This window comes from Aotus nancymaae, unplaced genomic scaffold, assembly GCF_030222135.1.
Source record: "Aotus nancymaae isolate 86718 unplaced genomic scaffold, 86718_ANA_hifiasm-v0.15.2.pri h1tg000021l, whole genome shotgun sequence".
NCBI lineage: Eukaryota > Metazoa > Chordata > Mammalia > Primates > Aotidae > Aotus > Aotus nancymaae.
In genome coordinates this window covers 11682914-11707004 of record NW_026988433.1, presented here as the reverse complement: position 1 = coordinate 11707004, position 24091 = coordinate 11682914, and the positions used below count along the sequence as shown (strand labels likewise).

General features: G+C 43.5%; 1 protein-coding gene across 3 annotated transcripts in view; it reads right to left on the bottom strand.

The window, feature by feature from the left end:
* ANAPC5 (anaphase promoting complex subunit 5) overlaps positions 1–19362 on the bottom strand; it is a 47293-nt gene extending 27931 nt beyond the window's left edge. For all 3 annotated transcript variants that reach the window (XM_012468934.2, XM_012468936.2, XM_012468935.3), the window contains exons 1-7: positions 19042–19362; positions 13620–13699; positions 12663–12772; positions 11605–11797; positions 7646–7712; positions 2732–2833; positions 1421–1611 (exon numbers count right to left, since the gene is read on the bottom strand). In XM_012468934.2, the coding sequence (XP_012324357.1) occupies positions 1421–1611; positions 2732–2833; positions 7646–7712; positions 11605–11797; positions 12663–12772; positions 13620–13699; positions 19042–19248 (950 nt within the window). In that variant the 5' untranslated portion in view covers positions 19249–19362. The remainder of the gene's footprint in view (positions 1–1420; positions 1612–2731; positions 2834–7645; positions 7713–11604; positions 11798–12662; positions 12773–13619; positions 13700–19041) is intronic.
* Positions 19363–24091: the final 4729 nt, after the last annotated feature.

Genomic DNA, 24091 nt, shown 5'->3' with positions numbered 1-24091 from the left:
AAATATGTTGTCCTCTAACTTACATTTATTTACCAGCTCTCAATCTTGTCCAGTAGCCATACCCTCGATCAATCTAAGCTCTTTTCAGGTGAGCTTTTACTACATGAAGATGTCAAACACATTTTCTCCAGGATGAACATCTCACCTCCCTCCCACCTTATTTATATGATACAGCTTTGAATGTCTCAACACCCTGAGACGGTTCCCCACACAAGCTTTAGTTTGTCTATGTCCCTTTTAAAACCTGACAACTGGGTGGGCCCAGTGCCTTCACACTTGTAATCCCAGCACTTTGGAAGGCCAAGGTGGGAGAACTGCTTGAAGCCAGGAGTTTGAGACCAGCCTGGGCATTGTGGTGCATGCCTGAGTCATAGCTACTCAGGAGGCTGAGATGGACTGCTTGCTTGAGCCCAGGAGTTTGAGGTTACAGTTAGCTATGATCACATCACTGCACTCCACCCTGGGTGACAGAGTGAGACCTTGTCTCTTAAAAACAAAAACCTGACAACCAGAAATAAAAAGAATTCCCTAGGTGTTGCCTGACACAAAGAGAAAGGGATAGAAGTCTCAATTATTGAACTGTGGACACTATACTCCCACTAATACACGCTATGGTCTATATTCAAAGATGCCTATAGCAGAGACCACTCTTCTCTCAACTGGGAAAAAGCCACAGGGCAGAAGGAGGGTGAAGGGATCTTTCAATTAGTAATTTCCCACCTTTCACCATTATTCACATTATTTCATTATTTCCAAGATAGTCTCCATGTTCTGAAAGTTGTTTTATCTACTTAATTCTATTTACTAAAAAATAACTGATCAATTTTCCTACTTCTATTCATTAAAAACACAGGCATATCGAGGCAGCAGTATAAACCAGTGTCACCTGACCGAGCTGCCTGAATTCTATCCAAAAGCAAACGTGACTTTTAGTAAGCCTATGTAGTCTTTCATCCAGTAAAGGCACGACTGCCTTTTGGCTTTTTGAAATACTAAAAATAGCTTCTGCATCCCCACTTTTTACCTCCAAAAAATCCTTTAGGGACTCTCTGGCCTAATGACCTAATTTCCCTTTCGCTGAATGGCCCGTTGTTCTTAGAAGTAATGGAAGAGGCCAGGCACTAAGACAGCAATGTTAAATGATGACACCAGGGGGCAGACTATTTAGGCAGAAGGTTTTCATTAACTTCGTTCCAGTGCAAAAAAAGTTCCCTCTATGGAAGTTATTGACTAGTCCAGGTTGATGAGTTTCTTTCTTTTCTTCTTTTTAAAAAATACATTATTTTTAAAAATGCATCACAATTAACATTTGAGGTTCATTCCTTCCATTTCTTTTCCCTTTTTTTCTCCACAAAATAGCAGATCTTTTATTGTCATCAGTTAATTCCATTTGTGCATGGACAAAAGTCTATAAACTTACTAGTGACCGAAGCGGCAGTGCAGGGCAGCAAGATTCAGAGCGGCGTATCTCAAGCTCCGGCCATAGCCCTCTTCCCCGTTACTTTTGCTTTCGGCTCCAGTAAGAATCAGACGATCAAAATAATGAAGGAGGCTGTGTGTTGAACTGAAAACATCTTGGACACGGAGGTTGTTTAAGTAGCTGAGATAATGCTAAATCAAGAAATAATCGACTTATTTAAATGCTGTAACTATCTCTTGGGTAAGACAACTGCCGAGAGTTTCACTGGCTACAAACACTAGTGTACCCCATGCCCTTCTAATAAAATGGTCATAATTCAGCTTAATCTTTTCTCTAGAGGCAGAATAAAACAGCTTCAAGACACATTCCCCTAGAGGGAGCCCACAAATTAACAATTGGAGTTCCGTTAGTATTTGTGTCAGTTTTATCTTACATATACTCCACTCTGCCACTGCTTACATGGGTGATAGAGGAGAATAGTGGGCCTTACCGAGTTCAAATATCAAGGAAAACTGAGTATTCAAAATTAAAGATCCTAAAACCTGAATTCATATACAAATTATAAAATTTTTATTAATGTACAAGTTAAAACACATTGAGATTTACTAGTTTACTAAGTTAATTATTTTCATTTTTTTCGAGTCACTGAAACTTCCCTAACAGGCAGATCTCAGTTACTAGGAAGCAAAATAGATACATTTCTACATTCAAATATTAATCAAGAAAATTTTCCGAGTAAAAAATCCATTAAGGAATGGCATTATTGGAACTTTAAAAATAAATAAACACTGACAAAAGAGGAGAAAGGTAAAGAGTTTTTCAGCCTCAAAACTGTCGTTTGGGCTGGGCGTGATGGCTCATGTCTATTATCTCAGCACTTTGGGAGGCTGAGGCAGGGAATCACCCGAGATCAGGAGACCAGCCTGGCCAACATGATGAAACCCCATCTCTACTAAAAGTACAAAAATTAGCTGGGCATGGTGGCTCATACCTGTATTCTCAGCACTTTGGGAGGCCGAGGCGGGCAGATAACGAGGTCAGGGGATCGAGGCCATTCTGCCCAACATGGTAAAACCCCGTCTCTACTAAAAGTACAAAAATTAGCTGGATGTGGTGACACGTGCCTGTAATCCCAGCTACTAGGGAGGCTGAGGCAGGAGAGTTGCTTGAACCCGGGAGTCGGAGGATGCAGTGAGCTGAGATTGCCCCACTGTACTTCAACCTGGCGACAAAGCAAGACTCCATCTCCAAAAAAAAAAGTAGTCTTGTCATTCCTTTCCAACACAGCAACAAATTCTAGGAAAGACTTACCGCTTCAGCAAAATCAGGATTAAATTTCAACAAATTGTTTAATTCCTTCTGCAAGGAAGCTGGAGTGAGGGCCTTAGTCTCATCATTCTTTAGCAAAGAGGCCTGAAATTTAAAAATGGTAACTTAGAAGAAAGAAAAGGTCAAGAAACATATGAAAAGATATACTAACTAGCATCATCTGATTATTTTCTTTTCTACAAAGGTCCCTTCAGGCTCTGGCCCCTCATCTCACCAACCTTAGCTGGCCTTCCCTCACTCCAGGTACCCTGAAGGTAGACCCTGCCACATGCTCTCCCCTTGACCATACACAACACTGTTTCCTCTTTCAGAAACATGAAGCCTCCCAACCATTACTCCCCAGCCACATGCTACCGCAGGCTGAACAAACCCACACCCACGCCTAGCTCATCCTCTGGGCCACCTGCTTCTGTCACCTTCTAGATGAGGTGAGATCCTATAAGCCCCTACATGCTCCCATAAGCCCTCTGCACTAACCCTTCCTGTAGCACTATCAAACTATAGTAAAATTGCTAGTCTGACCCCACCCCAGACTGTAAGCTCCTTTCAGGCAGGTAACGTCTTTACTTCTTGCTGTATTTCCAGTGCCTGCACAGGGCCTTATGGGAGCCAGGTGCCTTTTCCTACCCCTACATATTTGTTTCATATGAACGATATCAGCAACAATTATATGAAATATGTAGAAAATTAGCTGCAAATTAAATGTTTATATTTAACTGGGTTACAGACACTTTACTCCAATTTTACCTTGATGAGTTTTTCTATAAGTAAAGTAATTTCTAAGGGCAGGGCATGGTGGTTGATGCACGTAATCCCAACACTCTGGGAGGCAGAGGCTGAGGCAGGCAGAGGCTGAAGCAGGAGTATCGCCTGAGCCCAGGAGTTCAAGAACAATCTGGGCAATATACTGAGACCTCATCTCTATTTAAAGAGAGTAATTTGAGGCCGGGCGCGGTGGCTCAAGCCTGTAATCCCAGCACTTTGGGAGGCTGAGGCAGGTGGATCACGAGGTCAAGAGATCGAGACCATCCTGGTCAACATGGTGAAACCCCGTCTCTACTAACACAAAAAATTAGCTGGGCATGGTGGCGCGTGCCTGTAATCCCAGCTACTCAGGAGGCTGAGGCAGGAGAATTGCCTGAACCCAGGAGGCAGAGGTTGCGGTGAGCCGAGATCGCGCCATTGCACTCCAGCCTGGGTAACGAGCGAAACTCTGTCTCAAAAAATAAATAAATAAATAAATAAATAAAGAGAGTAATTTATTTAAAAAAATTTTCTTTAAGTAAAAATAATTTCTAATTCTATTGTTTATTTATATCATCATAGAAAATTATTGGCCAGGCTCGGTGGCTCATGCCTGGAATCCCAACACTCTGGGAGGCCGAGGTGGGTGAATCACCTGAGGTCAGGAAATTGAGACCATCCTAGCTAACACAGTGAAACCCCATCTCTACTAAAAATACAAAAAATTAGCCGGGCATGGTGGCAAGTGTCTGCAATCCCAGCTACTCGGGAGGCTGACGAAGGAGAATCGCTTGAACCTGAGAGGCAGAGGTTACAGTGAGCTGAGATCGTACCACAGCACACCAGCCTGGGCGACAGAGCAAGGTTCCGTCTCAAAAGAAAAAAAAAATTATTATGTAGGTGTAGTATGGAGAAAAATAACTCCAAAAATACAGAAAAGCTACAGAAAACAAAAATCTTCTGCAATCACACTGCCCAGAAACATTATTAATATTTTAGTGTATATTATCTTTGTTCTCTATGTATGTGTGTGTATATATATGTTACATGTCATATTCTAATTCTGTTAAACATATAATGTGTATACACATTAAATTTATAATACAGCCTTATCGTAAACCTATATTGTGTATACACATTATATTTTTAACATGTTTTTGTTTTTCTTGAGATGGAGTCTCGATCGGTCACCAGGCTGGAGTGCAGTGGTGTGATCTTGGCTCACTGCAACTTCTGCCTCCCAGGTTCAAGCAATTCTCCTGCCTCAGCCTCCCAAGTAGCTGGAACTACAGGCATGCGCCACCATACCCAGCTAATTTTTGCATTTTTAGGAGAGACGGAGTTTCACCATGTTGGCCAGGATGTTCTCAATCTCTTGACCTCATGATCCGCCCACCTCAGCTTCTCAAAGTGCTGGGATTACAGGTGTGAGCCACCTTGCCCAGCCAACACATTATATTTTTAACAAAATCAGAATATGATATGTAACTTTACTTCCTATTAATACTGTAAACTTTGTCTCATCATCAAACAGTCTCAGAAAATATGATTTTTTTTTTCTTTTTTTAGAGACAGAGTCTTGCTCTGTTGCCCAGGCTGGAGGACAGTGGTGCAATCTTGGCTCACTGCAACCTCCACTTCCCGGATTCAAGAGATTCTCCTGCCTCAGCTTCCCAAGTAGCTGGTATTACAGGCATCCACCATCACACCTGGCTAATTTTTTGGATTTTTAGTAGAGACAGTGCTTCACCATGTTGGACAGGCTGGTCTTGAACTCCTGACCTCAGGTGATCCACCTGCCTCAGCCTCCCAAAGTGCTGAGAATATAGGCGTAAGCCACTGCACCCATCCTGAAAATACGATTTCTAAAGCAAAAATATTAACCTTTTCACTGTCATGTTTATTGTAAATACTTTTTCCCAGTTTCTTGCTTGCCTTTTAATTTTTTCAACTTTTACTTATTTATTTATTTACATATGTATTTATTTTGAGAGGGAGTCTTGCTCTGTCGCCCAGGCTGGAGTGCAGTGGCGAAATCTTGGCTCAATCCAACCTCTGCCTTGTGGGTTCAAGCAATTTGCCTGCCTCAGCCTCCCAAGTAGCTGGGACTACAGGCACATGCCACCATGCCCAGCTAATTTTTGTATTTTTGTTTGTTTGTTTGTTTGTTTGTTTGTTTTTTTGAGACGGAGTTTCACTCTTATTGCCCAGGCTGGAGTGCAATGACACGATCTCGGCTCACCGCAACCTCCGCCTCCCGGGTTCAGGCAATTCTCCTGCCTCAGCCTCCTGAGTAGCTGGGATTACAGGCACGCACCACCATGCCCAGCTAATTTTTTGTATTTTAATAGAGACAGGGTTTCACCATGTTGGTCAGGCTGGTCTCAAACTCCTGACCTCAAATGTTCTGCCCACCTCGACCTCCCAAAGTGCTTGGATTATAGGTGTGGGCCACCACGCCTGTCCTGTTTGCCTGTTAATTATGTTAAAACAAGTCTTGACATGGAGATGCTTTTAATTTTTATCTGAAAATCAAATTACCTTCTCTTACATGTTTTCTTCCACAGCTTTCTTTTTTTTTTTTTTTAAGATGGAATTTCGTTCTTGTTGCCCAGGGTGGAGTGCAGTGGTGTGATCTCGGCTCACTACAACTGCTGCTTCCCAAGTTCAAGCGATTCTCCTGCCTCTGCCTCTGAAGTATTCCACAGCTCTTATGTTAGAAAGTTCTGGCAGGGCACAGCGGCCCATGCCTGTAATCCCAGCCCTTTGAGAGGCCAAGGTGGGTGGATCACCTGAGGTCACGAGTTCAAGACCAGCCTGGCCAACATGGCAAAACCCCATCTCCACTAAAAATACAAAAATTACCTGGGTGTGGTGGTACACACCTGTAATCCCAGCTACTCAGGAGGCTGAGGCAGGAGAATCACTTGAACCCGGGTGGTAGAGGTTGCAATAAGCTGAGATCATGCCACTGCACACCAGACTAGGTGACAGAGTGAGACTCTGTCTCAAAAAAAATAAAAATAAAAATATAAGTTTTGGCTGTGGCCAGCCACAGTGGCTTATGTGTGTAATCCAAACATTTTGGTAGGCCGAGTCAGGCAGATCACTTGAGGTCAAGACTTCGAGACCAGCCTGGCCAACATAGTGAAACCCCATCTCTACTAAAAATACATAAATTAACTGGGTATGGAGGCGTGCACCTGTAGTCCCAGCTACTCCAGAGGCTGAGGCACAAGAATCGCTTGAACCCAAGAGACAGAGGTTGCAGCGAGTTGAGATCACACCACTGCACTCCAGCCTGGGCAACAACATAGTGAGATGCAGTCGCAAAGAAAAAGAAAAGAAAAAAAGTTTTGGCTGGGTGCCATGGCTCATGCCTGTAATTCCAGAACTTTGGGAGGCCGAGGTAGGAAGATCACCTGAGGTTGGGAGCCGTGGACCAGCCTGGTCAATGTGGTGAAACCCCATCTCTACTAAAAATACAAAAATTAGCTGAGTGTGATGGTGCACGCCTGTAATCCCAGCTACTCGGGAGGCTGAGGTACGAGAATAGCTTGAACCCGGGAGGCAGAGGTTGCAGTGAGCCGAGATTGTGCCACTGCACTCCAGCCTGGGCAATGCTCTAGACTGGGCGACAGAGTGAGATTCTGTCTCAAAAACAAAAGAAAGAGAGAGATGTTTGGAGCAAAGTATATTACTATCTGCAACTGGAATTATTTATTTTAAAAAAGATGAAATGGTGGCTCGATAGAGGGTGGTTATATAAGTAATAAATAGGACAATAATATTAATTGTAGGATCTAAGTAATAGGTACCATACATTGCTTTTCAGGCTCTCTTTATGTTTGAAAATGTTTACAATAAAATGTTGAGAGAAGGGAAGCAAGTCTTTTAAATCACGAGGTTTTAGGCTGTTAGTCATATACCATTACTAAGCAAACCTGGATTATAATTTTAATAGAAAAATAAAATCTCACACAAAATAGGAAGGGGCACAAAGCTACAAGTGCATCGTCAGTGAGGCAGAGAGGACCAAGAGTAAAGGCTGACACAGATTCCCTAAGAAACCTTCGCCCATAACAGGCCTATGCCACGACCGCGTCACAGGACCAGAGGAGAAGGTCAAGATAAATCACAGAATTAACGTACCTGTTGAGAAAGAAAAAATTCTGCTTGTTTTTGGGACAGAGGCCCACTGCAGGATACCTCCTCTTCTCTGGAAAAAATAAAAAAAACAAAAATAGTCAAGAATTACACAAAAGTGAAAATGACAACATTTATAAAATCAAGCGGATTCTTATATCAAAAGAGTGCAAAAAATTTAATTCTCTCCTCAGAAATAGAAAAGAAAAACTTCAAAAGTGATGTTGAGATCAATACACAGAGCCCAGAAAGAAGCCCTGGCATGCACGGTCAAATGATTTTTGGGAACAGCGCCAAGACCGTCTGATAGGGAAAGGACGGCCTTTCCAACCAGTGATGCTGGGGAAACGGCACATCCGCATGCAAAAGAATGAAGTTGGACCCTTATCTAATACCATACACAAAAATTAACTCACAAGGAATCAAAGACGTAAATGTGAGGCCGAAAACTATAAAACTCTTAGAAGATCTTACTTCCACCTGCTAGCAATAAAAAAAACAATAAATTTTTAAATAAAAAAACTGTAAAACTCTCAGAAGAAACATAGAGTGAAAGCTTCACAACACTAGATTTGGCAATGCTGCCTTGGATATGACACTAATGGTACATGCACGCTGGGTGTGATGGCTCACGCCTATAATCCAACCACTGTAGGAGGCTGAGGCGAGAGGCTCACTTGAGCCCAGGAGTTCAAGACTAGCCCCAGCAACATAGCAAGACCCTATCTCTACTAAAAATTTTAAAAATTTAAATATAAAAAGAACTAAAGGCACAGGTAATAACAACAAAAAATAGACAAACTGAACTTCATAAAATCAAAAAATGTTATGCATCAAAAGACAATCTAAACAGAGAGAAAAGGTAAAATATTTGCAAACATGTGAGCCTATAATAGCGACACTGCACTCTAGCCTGCATGACACAGTGAGACCCTGTCTCAAAAAGAAAATGTTTCTCTAGCGTTTTGGGAGGCCGAGGTGTCAGGATCACTTGAGTCCAGGAATTCGAGATCAGCCTAGGCAACATAGTGAGACCCTGTCTCTACAAAAAAAAAAAGAAAAGGAAAGAAAAAAAAAACACAATAGCTGAGTGTGATAGTGCACACCTGTAGTCCCAGCTACTTGAGAGACTGAAGCAGGAGGATCTCTTGAGCCCAGGAACTGGAGGAAGGATGCAGTGAGCTATGACCACAGCACTGCACAGAAGCCCGGGCAACAGAGTGAGACTATGTCTCAAATTAAAAAAAAAAAAAAAAAGGAAAGAAAGAAATATACATCCTGCAAAATAAAAATGTTCTCTAACAAAGATGGAATTAGACCTAAATAAATCAAGTTAAGAGAAAACCAACCCAAATAAGAAAAGTCTGAATTTTAACATTTCTTATAAGTGGTACTTTGCTACTTTAAGCATATAAAGTAGCTAGTAAAAAGATTACACTATAGCCTAGAAGCATTTCTTAGGAGAAAACTAAAAGAGAAAGTAGAGAATAATAATAGTTAACATTTCTAGGCACAGTTCTCAATACTTTATATGAATTTATCACTTAATTCTCACAACCCTCTGGGGAAGTGGTATGAGCCTCATCTTGCAGATAAAGAGCTCAAAGCACAGAAGGGGTGACTAACTTGCCCAAGGTCTCACAGACCAAAGGCTGAGGAGCAGCAGGCAAACCTGGGGGTCTGGCTGCAGAGCCAAACTCTTAACCCCACACTATATTGCCTTTCCATCAGACAAGAAGCATTTGTAAGGAAATGAGTTTTGGGGAGCACTTAATGGTACTATTATCCTCTTGCTCCTAATATATGCTGAACAAATCATGTAACAGAAAAAAGCTACTCATAGAAAGTGCAAGAAGCATTCCCCATCTATACACAATATCACCCCCCACCACCCCAGGGATTACAGTAGCCTAACAGCCTGCAATGCAGTAAATTATAAGCTCCCAGTAAATAATAAGGTGCCCGCCCTAGCCACCTCCTTAGGACAGGTGAGGTTTATTTCCCTCAGAGCTCTGAAGAGTGTATCTGTTTACTTGTCAGTCTTCCTCACCAGACCAGCAGGGGAAAAAAAAATATATATATATATATATATATCTTTTTGCCTGCAAGTACAAGTAGTTTATTTGGAAGCTTATTTGGAAGCAATCCCAGATAACAGTAGTTAAGGAAGGGAAAGTGAAACAGCATAAGGAAGGACAGTTAATACGAAGTATGTTACCGGGCCGGTTACCAGTATGGGTGATGGACTACATATTGATTCTCTGCATGCAATTCATCCAATATTCAGTTACAGAACACATTCTATGACTCAGGCACTTACTAAGCACTGGGGAAAGGTGATGAAACAAGACAGAGAAGGGTCTTAGCTCTCAAGGGGTGAAAAGGCAGAGGAAACAGATAAGCAAGTAAATTAAGAAGGTTACTTAGTGATGACAGGTATGGAGGAATAAAGAAATAGAATGTATTTGGGGCTGGGCGCAGTGGCTGACGCCTGTAATCCCAGCACTTTGAGAGTCCAAGGCAAGTGGATCACCTGAGGTCAGGAGTTCGAGACCAGCCTGGCCAACATGGTGAAACCCCATCTCTACTAAAAACACAAAAAAATTAGCTAGGTGTTGTGGTGGGCGCCTGTAATCCCAGCTACTTAGGAGGTGGAGTCAGGAGAATTGCTTGAATACAGGAGGCAGAGGTTGCAATGAGCCGAGATTATACTATTGCACTCCAGGCTGGGCGACAGCAGGACTCCATCTCAAAAAAAAAAAAAAAAAAAGAAAGTATTTGGGATAGGGGCTACCTCATGGTCAGGGAGGCCTGTCTGAGGAAACCTGAGCTGAGATCTGAATGGTGAAAGGGAGCACACAAGGTGAAAAGCCAAGTAAGGGCATTCCAGGCAACCTGAGGCAGAAACTGATTGGATTAGTCAAGAAACTGAAGGAAAGCCAGAGTAGTCACAATGCTGAGAGTGAAGGAGGAAGCAAAGAGAAAGAGGGCAGAGAAGATCCTTGGGCCAGGTTATACAGGCGCTGAGGCCATGGTGAGCTCAGACTCCTCTCTAGGTTCCAAAGGTTTGGGCGGAAGAGTGCTGGGATCTGATTAATATTCTTAGGGGCTTCCCCAGATGCTGTCTGAAGAACAGACGTAGGGAGACAGGAGTTAAGTCAAGGAGAAAGTTAGGCTAGTGCAGATTTGGTGAGTGTAATTTGGTAGAGATCTGGTGCTTAGACTCCAGGGGGAGCAGTGGTCATGAGATAAGTGAACAAGTTCCAGACATAGCAGGGAAGAAAGACTGACCGGATCTGCTGAGGGACTGGGGTGAAGGACAGGGAGGAATCAAGGACACTACTGGGTTTTAGGCTTGACCAACTAGGTCAGCAACTTCCTTAGAGGTTAGACCTCAGAGGGCGTTCAACAAATTTTCACTGAATTCATTAACTGTTACTTCACTCTGATGTAACCAACAATGCCAGTCAGGGAGCCAGCAGAAAACAAAGAACACATTCAAATTGAGTAGTCTGAGAAGCGCTTAACAAACTAAGGGAAAGGACAGACAAGTCCTAAGAGACAATACAGTCCCCAGGACTGATAACAGTGGAGTACCTTTCACCTCGGGCCTGTAAACACTTGCTCCTAGTTACCAAACCCCCTGAAGGAGTACAGAGAGGGTGACCTGACAGAAGCTGTGACCCTACAGCCCGCCCCCCAGGACCCCAAGGAAGGGAGCCAATGAATCTACACTCCGACCTCATCCTCCCTGGCCCTGGGGATTTCCCACCAGTGCCTTCCATTGGCCAATCAGAAGTCAGAGAGCAAGGGACCCACCCGTGCAGTCCTTATCAGTTAACTTCCCAGATCTGGAGAGGAAAGGGCATAGCCAGCACATGAACTCTAAATGAATAAGGACTTACTGTACTTAAAATTATACTATTTCACAGGAAAAGGATCCCAGTCAGAAAAACCCAAATTACCTTACGGACACATCAAGTTCCTCTTTTTCCATTTTTCTTTCACCCTCATCTCTACCGGTCAGTTCCATATCAGCATCCTCCACTGTCTTCTTCTCACCATTCTGGAAGTACTGCTGAAGGGCGGTGTACAGTTTAAACACTTGGCTGAAAGAAAGCTTACTGTACGCCAAGATCATGTGACGCAGAAACAAACCTACAAAATAAGACCAGAGACAAGGGGAAGGCATGAACTGACATCCAGGCTCCACAATGGCAGCTGCACAAGGGCAAAGACTGTTTGCTGCAATCCTTCCTTCAGAAGAGTAAGAAAGAGACACTTGCAGCTGCCGTTCCCCCCTCCTGGAATGTTCTTCCCCAGTCCTTTACAAAGCTGGTTTCTTATTCAGGGCTCAATCCGCCCGCCCCTCCTACACCTGAAGGCTTCCACTTTACTTTCTTCATGGCTGTTATACTATCTGAAATGATCTTATTTATGTGTTTACTTTTACCATCTGACTCCCCCCACCAGAGGTGATCTCCGTAAGAGGAAATTCCATGTCTATCTTACACCTACAGAGCCTGGCACATAGGAAGAGACAGAGAAATAGCTCATGCCGAACAACATAAAAATTATCACGCAAAAAAGCCAGAGGGATAGAGCATGGGATAAAGCTAATAGAAAAGCAGCAAAGAAACACCATGTATGCCCTCACTTTGCATACTGTATCAATAATGTTATTTTTACTTACCTCTCTTCATAAGTCTGGGCTGGTGACCCTCACTTACAGATGGACCATGCAGGCAAGTGATCCAGAGGACTGTGAGAAAGAGCTGGGAACCCCTAAAAACCCCAGGACCAGGCTCTGACTCTTACTATTGTAGACAAAACAGAAGGTGCTTTTCCACAGTTAATTATTTAAATATAGATCAAAACAGCAAGGCAAAAAATACAAACTGCAACACCTCCAACATCCCCACCGTGTCTGTTCACAGATATAGCAGAGTAATGACAGACATGACTTAGAAAGCTGCTCGCTTCAATGAAAATACTCTCTGCTCTTCTTAGAAGAGTTTCATACCTACTACACTTGTTTTGTGAACCTCTGGTTCAGTTCCAGAGAAAGAATCTGAAAGGTCATCAAAAAATTGTTCCATATCCTTCAACTCGCCTTCAGCCATCAGTTTGATTCTGAATGAGAAAATCGAGGTGCATATTTTAGAAAAGCCCTTTGAACAACTCCCCATGTTTCATATTCCTCAATTATCTCAAATAATGTATTTTACAGGCAATTCAGAATTGTAAAGAATAAGATGGATCCATTAAAAAATATTAAAATTTGGGGAAAAAAGCTATAAAACAATATGTTTAATGTTATCCATTTTTCAGTCAGGCACGGTGGCTCACACTTGTAATCCCAGGATTACTCTGGGAGGCAGAGGCGGATGGATCACTTGAGCCCAGGAGTTGAAGGCCAGCCTAGGCAACACAGCAAAACCCCACCTGTACTAAAAACACAAAAAATTAGCCAGGTTTCGTGGTGTATGCTTGTAGTTCAGCTACTCGGGAGTCTGAGATGGGAAGATCACCTGAACTTGGGAAGTCCAGGCTGCAGTGAGCCCTGATTGCAACACTGCACTCCAGCCCAGGCAAAAGAGTGAGACCCTGTCTCCAAAAAAAAAAAAAAGTTATCCATTTTTCAACAACAACAAAACTAAGTAAAGGTTCTTGGGAAAACAACCTAGAATAATAAAGGTATACATATACATATATATATATTTTTTTTAATTTTTTAAATTTTTATTTATTTTTCATTTTTTAGAGATGGGGTTTCACCATGTTGGTCAGGCTGGTCTTGAGCTCCTAACCTCGTGATCCGCCCGCCTTGGCCTCCCAAAGTGCTGGGATTACAGGTGTGAGCCACCATGCCTGGCCCTGATAAAGTTATATTTTTAAAAGAATTAATTACCACATACCCTTTTGTAATTTTGATCTACCTCGACACCTTTTCATATATAAAGAAGAAAATGAAGTTTACCTGATCTGCACTGAATTTGCCAGCTGTGGACAAGATTCTTCAATTAACTTGTATAGTTTTGACAGTGTAATATCTGGGCCCTGTATAAAGGAGAGATAGGGAGGTACGGATACATTTTAAAGAGCTGTAGACTGATAAAGAACTGCAAACATAAATTCATTTATCAACCCCTCTGCTTTAATAATCACTCCAAATAAGCACATAAGGATTTTTCTATCTACCTAAAACAGTAAAGTAATATTTCACATTTGCATACCATTTTTGTCTAGTCAGTCTAAAATAGAAAAAAAGCATAGGATTTATAGTCTGAGGATCCACTGATCCTTCCTTCTCAGCTTTGTAATCATGGCAAAATTGTGACCTCTGAGTCCTAGTTTCCTTCATCAGTAAAATGGAGATAACAGTATCTCCCTTGTTTTGGGCAAAGATTAAATAAGATAATACAAAGTGCTTTGTACAGTGGAAAACACTATACAATAAGTGTTCTATTTTTCACAAACATAATCTCACTTGATTTTCTCCCAAACCTTGTAAGGTAGGCAGACATACTATGTGCTGAAGTCCATAAAGAATACCACAAGAGGCTGGGCACGGTGACTCATGCCACAATTCCTTTGGGAGGCTGAGGCGGGCAGATCACCTGAGGTCAGGAGTTCGAGACCAAACCTGGTCAACACGGCAAAACCCCATCTCTACTAAAAACACGAAAATTAGTCAGATGTGGTAGCACACGCCTGTAGTCCCAGCTACTAGGGAGGCTGGGAGGCAGAGGTTGCAGTGAGCCAACATCGCACCACTGCACTCCAACCTGGGCAACAGAGCAAGACTCTGTCTCAAAGAAAAAAAAAAACAGTACCACAAGGAGCATGCAACCTCAGCTACTTAAAGTCTAGCTGAGATGTAAAATTAAATACTGAATCTTTTTTGGAGAATAAGGTGACTATATATATGCCAACGTTAGATGTGGATAACTCAGCAATTGCACTTCTAGGGAAGTTATTTTGGCATGAAAATTGGTTTGAAATGAGGAAAAACTGAAAAGAGCCTGCCAGTCCAATAACAACTTAATTTATAATACAGAGTTAAATTATATTGCTTTTCTTACTGTAAAGTATAATGCAGCCATTAAAAAGACTATTCAGGGCTGGCCGCGGTGGCTCACGCCTATAATACCAGCACTTTGGGAGGCTAAGACAGGCGGATCACTTGAGGTCAGGTGTTCAAGACCAGCCTGGTCAACATGGTAAACCCGTCTCTACTGAAAATACAAAAACTGGCCGGGCGTGGTGAGATTCTGCTATTGTACTCCAGCCAGGGTGACAGAGTGAAACTCTGTCTCAAAAAAAAAAAAAGATTATTCAAATGTGCTGACATGGGCAAGTTACAGCGGCTCACACCTGTAATCTCCGCACTTTGGGAGGCTGAGGCGAACGGATCACTTGAGGCCAACATGGCGAAACCATGTCTCTACTAAAAATACCCAAAAATGGATCTGGGTGTTAGGGCACACTACTGTAATCCCAGCTAATTGGGAGGCTGAGGCACAAAAATCATTTGAACCCAGGAGGTGGAGGTTGCAATGAATTGAGATCGAGCCACTGAACTCCAGCCTGGGAGACAGAGTGAGATGTCTCAAAAAAAACGTGCTGGCACAGAAAGATCTTTAACACTTGTTAAGTTTAAGGAGCAAGCTGTAGAACAAAAGAAGCGTTTACATAACAAAAGCAAGATGAAATTAAAAGTATACATACATATATACACATACACACCTATAATCATATGCATCTAGAAAGATACATTCCAAACTGGCACTCAATAAACAGTTAAATAAATTCATAGTAACGATAATCTCTAAGAGAGAAGAGGATTGGAAGGCATGCAGAATTATAACTTTTTTTTGTTTTTTTTGTTGTTGTTGTTTGTTTTTTTGGAGACAGAGTCTTGCTCTGTCACCCAGGCTACAGTACAGTGGCACAATCTCGGCTCACTGCAACTCCGACTCCTGGGTTCAGGCGAGTCTCCTGCCTCAGCCTCCCAAGTAGCTGGGATTACAGGTGTCCGCCACCACGCTCAGCTAATTTTTTATATTTTAGTAGAGATGGAGTTTCACCGTGTTGCCCAGGCTGGTCTCAAACTCCTGACCTCGTGATCCGCCAACCTCGGCCTCCCGAAGTTCTGGGATTACAGGAGTAAGCCACCACGCCCAGCCAGAACTATAACTTTTCACTCTATCAAGTTCTATATTCCTGTATTTGACGTTTTTACAATAAAACTTTATATATAAGCACACACCACCATGCTCAACTAATTATTATTATTATTATTATTTTTGGGGTTGGAGTTTTGCTCTTGTTGCACAGGCTAGAGTGCAATGGCATGATCTTGGCTCACTGCAACCTCCACCTCCCAGGTTCAAGTGATTCTCCTGCCTCAGCCTCTGGAGTAGCTGGGATTACAGGTGCCCACTACCACACCTGGCTAATTTTTTGTATTTTTAGTAGAGACAGGGTTTCACCATGTTGGTCAGGCTGGTCTCGAACCCCTGACCTCAAGTGACCCACCTGCCTCAGCCTCCCAAAGTGTTGGGATTACAGGCGTGAGCCACTGTGCCTGGCCCAGCTAATTAAAAAAAATGTTTCTGTAGACACAGGCTGTCCCTTTGTTGCCCAGGCTGTTCTTGAACTCCTAAGCTCAAGTGATCCTCCCATCTCGGTCTCCCAAGTCTAGGCACCCAGCCAAATATTAACTAATTTAAGAAGTCAAACAGCTAGTAAAGGAGTTGAGGTCTGTCTGGAATGCTACTAGATGAACTCTACATATATTTTGATTAAAAGTATACAGTAAGGGGGCCAGATGTGGTGTCTCATTCCTGTAATCCTGGAACTTTGGGAGGCTGAGGCAGGTGGATCCCTCGAGCCCGGGAGTTCAAGATTAGTCTGAGCAACATAGGGAGACCTCATCTCTACTAATTTAAAAATTAGCTAGGCATGTTGGCAGGTGCCTGTAGTCCCAGTTACTCAGAAAACTGAGGTAGGAGGACAGCTTGAGCCCAGGAGGTAGAGGCTGTCGTAAGCTATGATCACGCAATGGCACTCGAGCCCAGGTGACTGAGCGAGCAAGATCCCTCTGCTCTTAAAAATAAGAACAAATTTAAAAATAAGAAATGAAATAACTAGTAATTAGCCAGGTAAAAACCTAAAAAAGAGAATTCCAAACAGCATGAGCAGGAAGGTGAAAGTTAAGAAACCAGGATCATTGTTTCTTTATTTTTTATTTTTTTATTTTTTTTGAGACCGATGCCCAGGCTGGAGTGCAGTGATGTGGTCTCGGCTCACTGCAACCTCCACATTCTGGGTTCACACGATTCTCCTGCCTCAGCCTCCAGAGTAGCAGGGACTAAAGGCGCACACCACGATGCCCAGCTAATTTTTTTGTATTTTTAGTAGAGATGGGGTTTCACCATGTTGGCCAGGTCAAATGCCTGACCTCAAGTGATCTGCCCACCTCGGCCTCCCAAAGTGCTGGGATTATAGGTGTGAGCCACTGTACCATGCCTCTCTATTTACCAAAATTTTAGTATTATAACTTTTTTTAATAATGGAGGGAAATGCATTTATAATAGTAGTAAACATGGCTAACGCTGGGAGCTACAAGTTAAAAGACACCACTTTTATTTAACTGGATAAGTCTCTTAACCATGGTGTCCTCAGTTCTCCCCTCCTCCCATTCCCTTCACTCACATATACAAGTGATAATTTTTTTAAACCCTTTATAAACTATACTAAGGAATATAAATGCAACTCTAGATATCCATTTTATTAGGTTTACCTATTAAGATCTCATAATATGGAGGCCCAGGACCCCAGATCTGTTTCTGCCATCACTACTTAACAGACAATGCTTATCCATCAAGGCACAACTTGACACTTTCTATAAGAAATCGTTTCAATTCACCAGAGTGCACTCATCCACCTCTATTGCATTCCATTCATTTTACAAATAACTACTCAGGCATTCTAAGAGGCTTTGGGGATGTACAAGTAAACAAAAACAGGATTAAGTACTAAGCTCATAGACATTACCATCTAATGGGGGGAGAAGGGCATCTATCACATAATCATGAATATAAATGGAAAAACCACAACTGATATAGGGGAAAGTATACGCCCTCATAAGAACACACTAAAATGAAAATACTAGTAACACTGAGCATTTACTACATGCTACTAACAGTTTCTCGGGCCAGGCACGGTGGCTCACACCTGTAATCCCAGCACTTTGGGAGGCCAAAGCGGGCGGATCACCTGAGGTCGGGAGTTCGAGACCAGCCTGACCAACATGGAGAAACCCCAGCTCTACTAAAAATACGAAAATTAGCCAGGTGTGGTGGTGCATGCCTGTAATCCCAATACTCTGGGAAAACCAGGCTGGCGGATCGCTTGAGTCCAGGAGCTCAAGACCCAACCTGGTTAACATGGAGAAACCCCGCCTCTACAAAAAAAATTAGCCGGGCATGATGGCCCGCACCTGTACTCCCAGCTACTTGGGAGGCTGAGGTGGGAGGATCGCTTGAGCCCGGGAGGTCGAGGCTGCAGTGAGCCTAGATCATACCACTGCACTCCAGACTGGGCGACAGAACAAGGCCCTGTCTCAAAAAAATAATAAAAACGTTTTTAAAAAGTTTTTAAGTGAAGTGTTTAGCACACAGTAAGTATTCAGTCAGTGCTCGTCCTTGGCTTTATGTTTTGTTTTGTTTGTTTGTTTGGAGACAGAGTCTCGCTCTGTCACCTAGGCTGGAGTGGAGTGCAGTGGTGCGATCTTGGTTCACTGCAACCTCCGCCTCCCGGGTTCAAGCAATTCTCCTGCCTCAGCCTCCCGAGTAGCTGAGATTACAGGCGCCCGCCACCACCCTCGGCTAATTTTCTGTATTTTTAGTAGAGACGAGATTTCACTATGTTGGTCAGGCCGGTCTCAAACTTCTGACCTCGTGATCTGCCCGCCTAGGCCTCCCAAAGTGCTGGATGACAGGCGTGAGCCACCGTGCCCGGCCCAGTTTTATGCCATTTTTACTATTTATTAGGGTCCTCTAGGATATGGATCCTGTATAACTTATCCCTGTGTCTCCAACGCTATATTGTATAGCCCCATTTTACAGAAGACACAGGATCCGAGACTATAACTCTCAGCTAATAAATACTGGAGCCAGACATGAACCTGCAAAAAAAAAAATGCATGTAAAGCGTCTGGCCCACCGTAAACGCTCAGTAATTGTTAGCTGGCGGTAGTAGCTATCTTTATTCACATTCCTCCAGGCAGGGAGAGTATCTGACGGACGCGCGTGTTCCCAAGCCCAGGGTTCCGCACAGAACAGATGCTCAATAAAAGTTCGCTGCACGAACGGGAGCCGGCGGGCGCCTCTCACCTGCAGCAGGGGCAGGAGCAGCTGGTTGAGCCTCCGCCGCTCCAAGAGGCTGACGGCGCCCTCGCCTGTGCGGCTCATCTCATTCAGCAGCACCAGCACCGCGATCTTATACGGCGTCACCCAGTCCTTGATGCCGAACACATTAGCGTGCACCACCCCGTTGGTCATCATGGGATTGAAGTAGAGGCTCTCGTGGACACTGGCCATGGCGGCCCGAGACTAAGTCCCGGGCCCGCGGCGCGCAGCCGCCAGTTTTCACTCCAGGGCACAACACTACCGGGTCCACATCTCCGACCGACCGCCCGCCTAGTATTCCAGGAAACAGCATCCGCGCGCTCGCGGCTTGCCGTTAGCCAATCAAAGCAGTCTGTCAGACCACATGGGAGAGCCACAGCCAATCAGAATGTCCAGGAGTGCAGCGATGGGTGCACCAAAAGACTGATTCCCTACGGAAACTCTTGCCGAGTGGGAGCGGGTTCCCAGGCGACGTGGACAGGAACCAGATGGAAGGGAAAGTCGATGCTTGCAATCGGGGCTGAAGGGACTGAGGAGTTCCTCGTGTGGTTTTGTTGTTGTTGTTTGTTGTTGGTGGTGGTGGTTGTCGGTGGTTTTTGTTGTTTGAGACGATATCTCGCTCTGTTACCGAGGCTGGCGGACAGTGGTTATTCGTAGGCGCCATCAAAACAGTGGTTATTCGTAGGCGCCATCAAAGAGCACTGCACCCTTCGAAATCCTGGGCTCAAGCAATCCTCCCGCCTCAGCCTCCCGAGAAGCTGGGGCTACACGCAGCGCGCCTGACTTATTCATGTAATTTGAATTGGAGTTAAAATTGAATGTTTGAATGATTGTGTTTAAAAGTAACTAAATTAAATTTGCACCGTTAAAGTATGTATTTAATTCACTGTTACTTTTAAACTCAAATGTTTAGGAGTTTCATTTAACACTGCCTTTTTAAAGATAGGAACATGAGATTTTTCTTCAGCGTTTCACAAATGTCATTTGCAGACAGCCAGATCAGGTTGCTAGTGGTCAAGTATCCTTATGTGAAAGAGAAGATAATATCACCTCCCTGTGGTGAGTCAGTTTCCTACCTAATAAACTATAAAACGTATACTCTGCATTTCAGAGCCCTCCAAAATCAATCCCCAGCCAATATTTTCAAACTGATTTTTCACACTTCTCCTTCCGTTCATCTGTACTTCTCCCAAAAAACTTTAGTTCTCTATACCCTGAATTATTATTAGTGATCTGGTGTCCCTATTAGTCTTTATATCCCTTGAAAGAAAAACCACTTACCATTCAACTTTGGCTACCCACATGAACACGCTGTGTCTTGTGCCCGTTTTTATGTTTGTTTCAGTTATGCTTTCTCTCTCATTCTGTCACCCACACTGGACTGCAGTGGCGCACTCACAGCTCACTGCAACCTCAACCTCGACCTCCAGTTACTACAATAGGTAATTAGAAACGAGCAGGGAAGGAGACTCCCCGGCCCCCAGGAATGCCAGGCTCCAGCAATCCTCCCACCTCAGCCTCATGAGTAGATGAGACTAAAAGCTTACTCCACCATGCATGGCTCATTTTTTTTTTTTTTTAATCTGAGATGGAGTCCAAGCTGGAGTGCTGTGGCGCCATCTTGGCTAAATACAACCTCTGCCTCCTAGGTTCAAGCAATTCTCCTGCCTCAGCCTCCCGAGTATCTGGGATTACAGGCGCGCGCCACCACGCCTGGCTAATTTTTGTATTTTTTGTAGAGATAGGGTTTCACCACGTTGCCAGAACTGGCTGGTCCAGAACTCCTGACCTCAGGTGATCCGCTCATGTTGGCCTCCCAAAGTGCTGAGATTACAGGCATGAGCCACTGCGCCTGGTCACATGGCTGATTTTTAATTTTTTGTAGACATGAGGTCTCACTGTGTTGTCCAGGATGGTCTCGAACTCCTAGACTCAAGCAATCCTCCTGCCTCAGCCTCCCAAATTGCTAAGATTAAAGGTATGGGCCACTGCATCCAGCCTCATACCTGGTTTTTGTTTTCTCAACCGCTATTTGTTTAGTGAATAATGAATGAATACGCAGTATTAGTTCACAAAAACAAGAAGAAGACACTGATCTCTTGAAATACAAGCTAACTTCTCTAGCTTGAGAACTCTGTATGTTTTAGTTACCATACAAATTATTATGTAACTATCTTTTATTTGTGACAGGAGAAGCTGGTTTTTGTCAGGAATTTAATACTTAACCTCTTTCTCTTCCTTGGTTTGTTTGTTTATTTTTTGAGACGGAGTCTCGCATTGTCGCCTGGGCTGGAGTACAGTGACACAATCTCGGCTCACTGCAACCTACGTCTCCCGGGTTTAAGCTCTTCTCCTGCCTCAGCCTCCTGAGTAGCTGGGATTACAGGCGCCCACCACCACACCTGGCTAATTTTTTTGTAATTTTAGTAAAGATGGGATTTCACTATGTTGGCCAGGCTGGTCTCGAACTCCTGACCTCATGTTCCGCACGCGTCAGCCTCCCAAAGTGCTGGGATTACAGGCATGAGCCCCCGCGCCCGGCCATGCCTTGGTTTATTTTTATGCCTCACTTCATTAATGAAAAAGCATACTTACAATCTCACAGCTCTCAGGATATTTTTGCATATGGGTATACCATAAATAAGATTTGACGAAAGGTCTTTATGGAATAAACTACTATTCTACCTTAAAATCCTGAGTAGGAACACTTAATTAATGGAAAGAAGAAAGTAATTTTACAAAATTTTAAATAACAATTTTACTCTAAATTGGTAAGACTTTCAAGCCATTGATTCATTTATTTAATAACTCTGTGCTAAGCTCCTACTATATTTAAGGCACTGTTCTAGATGCTGGGGACCAAAAGGGATGAATTTCTAGACCAGAAGTTGCAAACTGAAGTTGCAGTCAGAACTTAATGTGGCTCATTCGATACATTTTATGTGCCATGTGCCTTGCATAGTGTTTACCAACACTTAAAAATCAGGATATTGCCAACAAAGAACCACATTTCCAGTTTCACTTGAAAAATTAGAAAATTTGGTAACTTGATTTATTCCTAGATGGTAACAACTGACTGGATATGCACAGCATAAGCCACTTTGCAGGTGCAGTGGTGCACACCTGTAATCCTTACACTTTGGGAGGCGAAGATGGGCAGATTATGAGGTCAGGAGTTCAAGAATAGCCTGGCTAACAGGATAAAACCCTGTCTCTACTAAAAATATAAAAATTAGCCAGGCGTGGTGGCGGGCGCCTGTAATTCCAGCTACTCAGGAGGCTGAGGCAGGAGAATCATTTGATCCTGGGAGGCGGAGGTTGTGGTGAACCGAGATCGCGCCACTGCACTGCAGCCTGGGTGACAGAGCAAGACTCCATCTCAAAAAAAAAAGAAAAAGAAACTACCCAAGGCTACGCACAATGGCGTATGCCTCTAGTCCCAGCATTTGGGAGGCCGAGGAGGGGAGGATTGCTTGAAACCAGAAGTTTAAGACCAGCCTGGACAACATGGTAAGACCCTGTGTCTACAAGAAAAAGAAAAATAACTGGGCATGGTGGTGTGTGCTTGTAGTCCCAGTTACTTAGGAGCTGAGGTGGGAGAATCACTTGAGTCCAGGAGGTCAAGGCTGCAGTGAGCTGTGAGCATGCCACTGTACTCCAGCCTGGGTGATGGTGAGATACTGTATCAAAATGAAAGAAAGAGAGAAAGAAGGAAGGAAGGCAGGAGGGAGGAAAAGAGGGAGAGAGAAGGAAAGAGAGGAAGAAAAGAGAAAGAGGGAGGGAGAGAGGAAGGAAGGAAGGGAGGGAAGAGAAAAGAAAGGGAAGGAAAGGAAGAAAGAAAAGAAAGAAACTAGCCAAAAGTCTCTTTGATGAGCCAGTCTCTGTCTCTAGGAAACTAAGGAGGACCTGCTGTTACAGATGGGTGATTGGCTGCTATAAATGGTGTTCCATACACCAACATTTCAAAGCAGCACTCCAAGGTAACAAAGGAAGCAGGGCTTTGTAACTTGCAGTGGACTTTGGTTTATTCATTTTTACTTATTTTGTTTGCCCAGCATACTCTACTGTCCTCCCACAAATGTGTTGTTTTTAATTTGCACAAAGTTGTAGAACATGCCCCTCTGGATGTGGGGATGTGCATGGGCCCTAGCAGAACTAATCAACCCTTCTCAGGATTGCAATATGCACTCTAGAGAAAGAAGAGCTCAGGCCAAGCGTGGTGGCTCACACCTGTAATCCCAGCACTTTGGCAGGCCGAAGCGGGTGGATCACTGGGGTCAGAAGTTTGAGGCCAGCCTGGGGTCAGAAGTTTGAGGCCAGCCTGACCAACATGGTGAAACCCCGTCTCTACTAAAAATTTAAAAATTAGCCAGCATGGTGGTGGGTGCCTGTAATCCCAGCTACTCGGGAGGCTGAGGCAGAAGAATTGCTTGCACCCAGGAGGTGGAGGTTGCAGTGAGCCAAGATGGAGCCACTGCACTGCAACCTGGGCAACAGAGTGAGACCCTGTCTCAAAAATATATATATATATATAATTAAATTAAAATTAAAAATAAAGAGCTCTGTTTCTCCTGAGATTGCTAAGCAAGGCTGTAGATGGCATATTCTTTGCTGTCTGTAGGGAAAGAGAACAAGGCCAATCTGCAAAGAGAAACAGAATCAAGCCATGATTCAAGTATATTTGTGATCGATGAGACGAGAGCCGCCCTGGGAATCAGAACCCCCAGGTTCTAGTCTTGGCCTTGAAACCAGCACTGTAATTCAAGCAACATCCTAGGTTTCTCTCTTGGATTAATCGCATTAAAAATGAAAGGTCTGCACTAGATGATAGGATAAGTCATCTGTAGTCCTAAAATTCTATGACTTGTTACTCTTTACTTTTAATTTTAAAACTTTTTAAATTTTTTTTTTTGAGACAGAGTTCGGCTCTTATTGCCCAGGCTGAAGTGCAATGGCACAATCTCAGCTCACCGCAATCTTCACCTCCCAGGTTCAAGCGATTCTTCTGCCTCAGCCCCCTGAACAGCTGGGATTA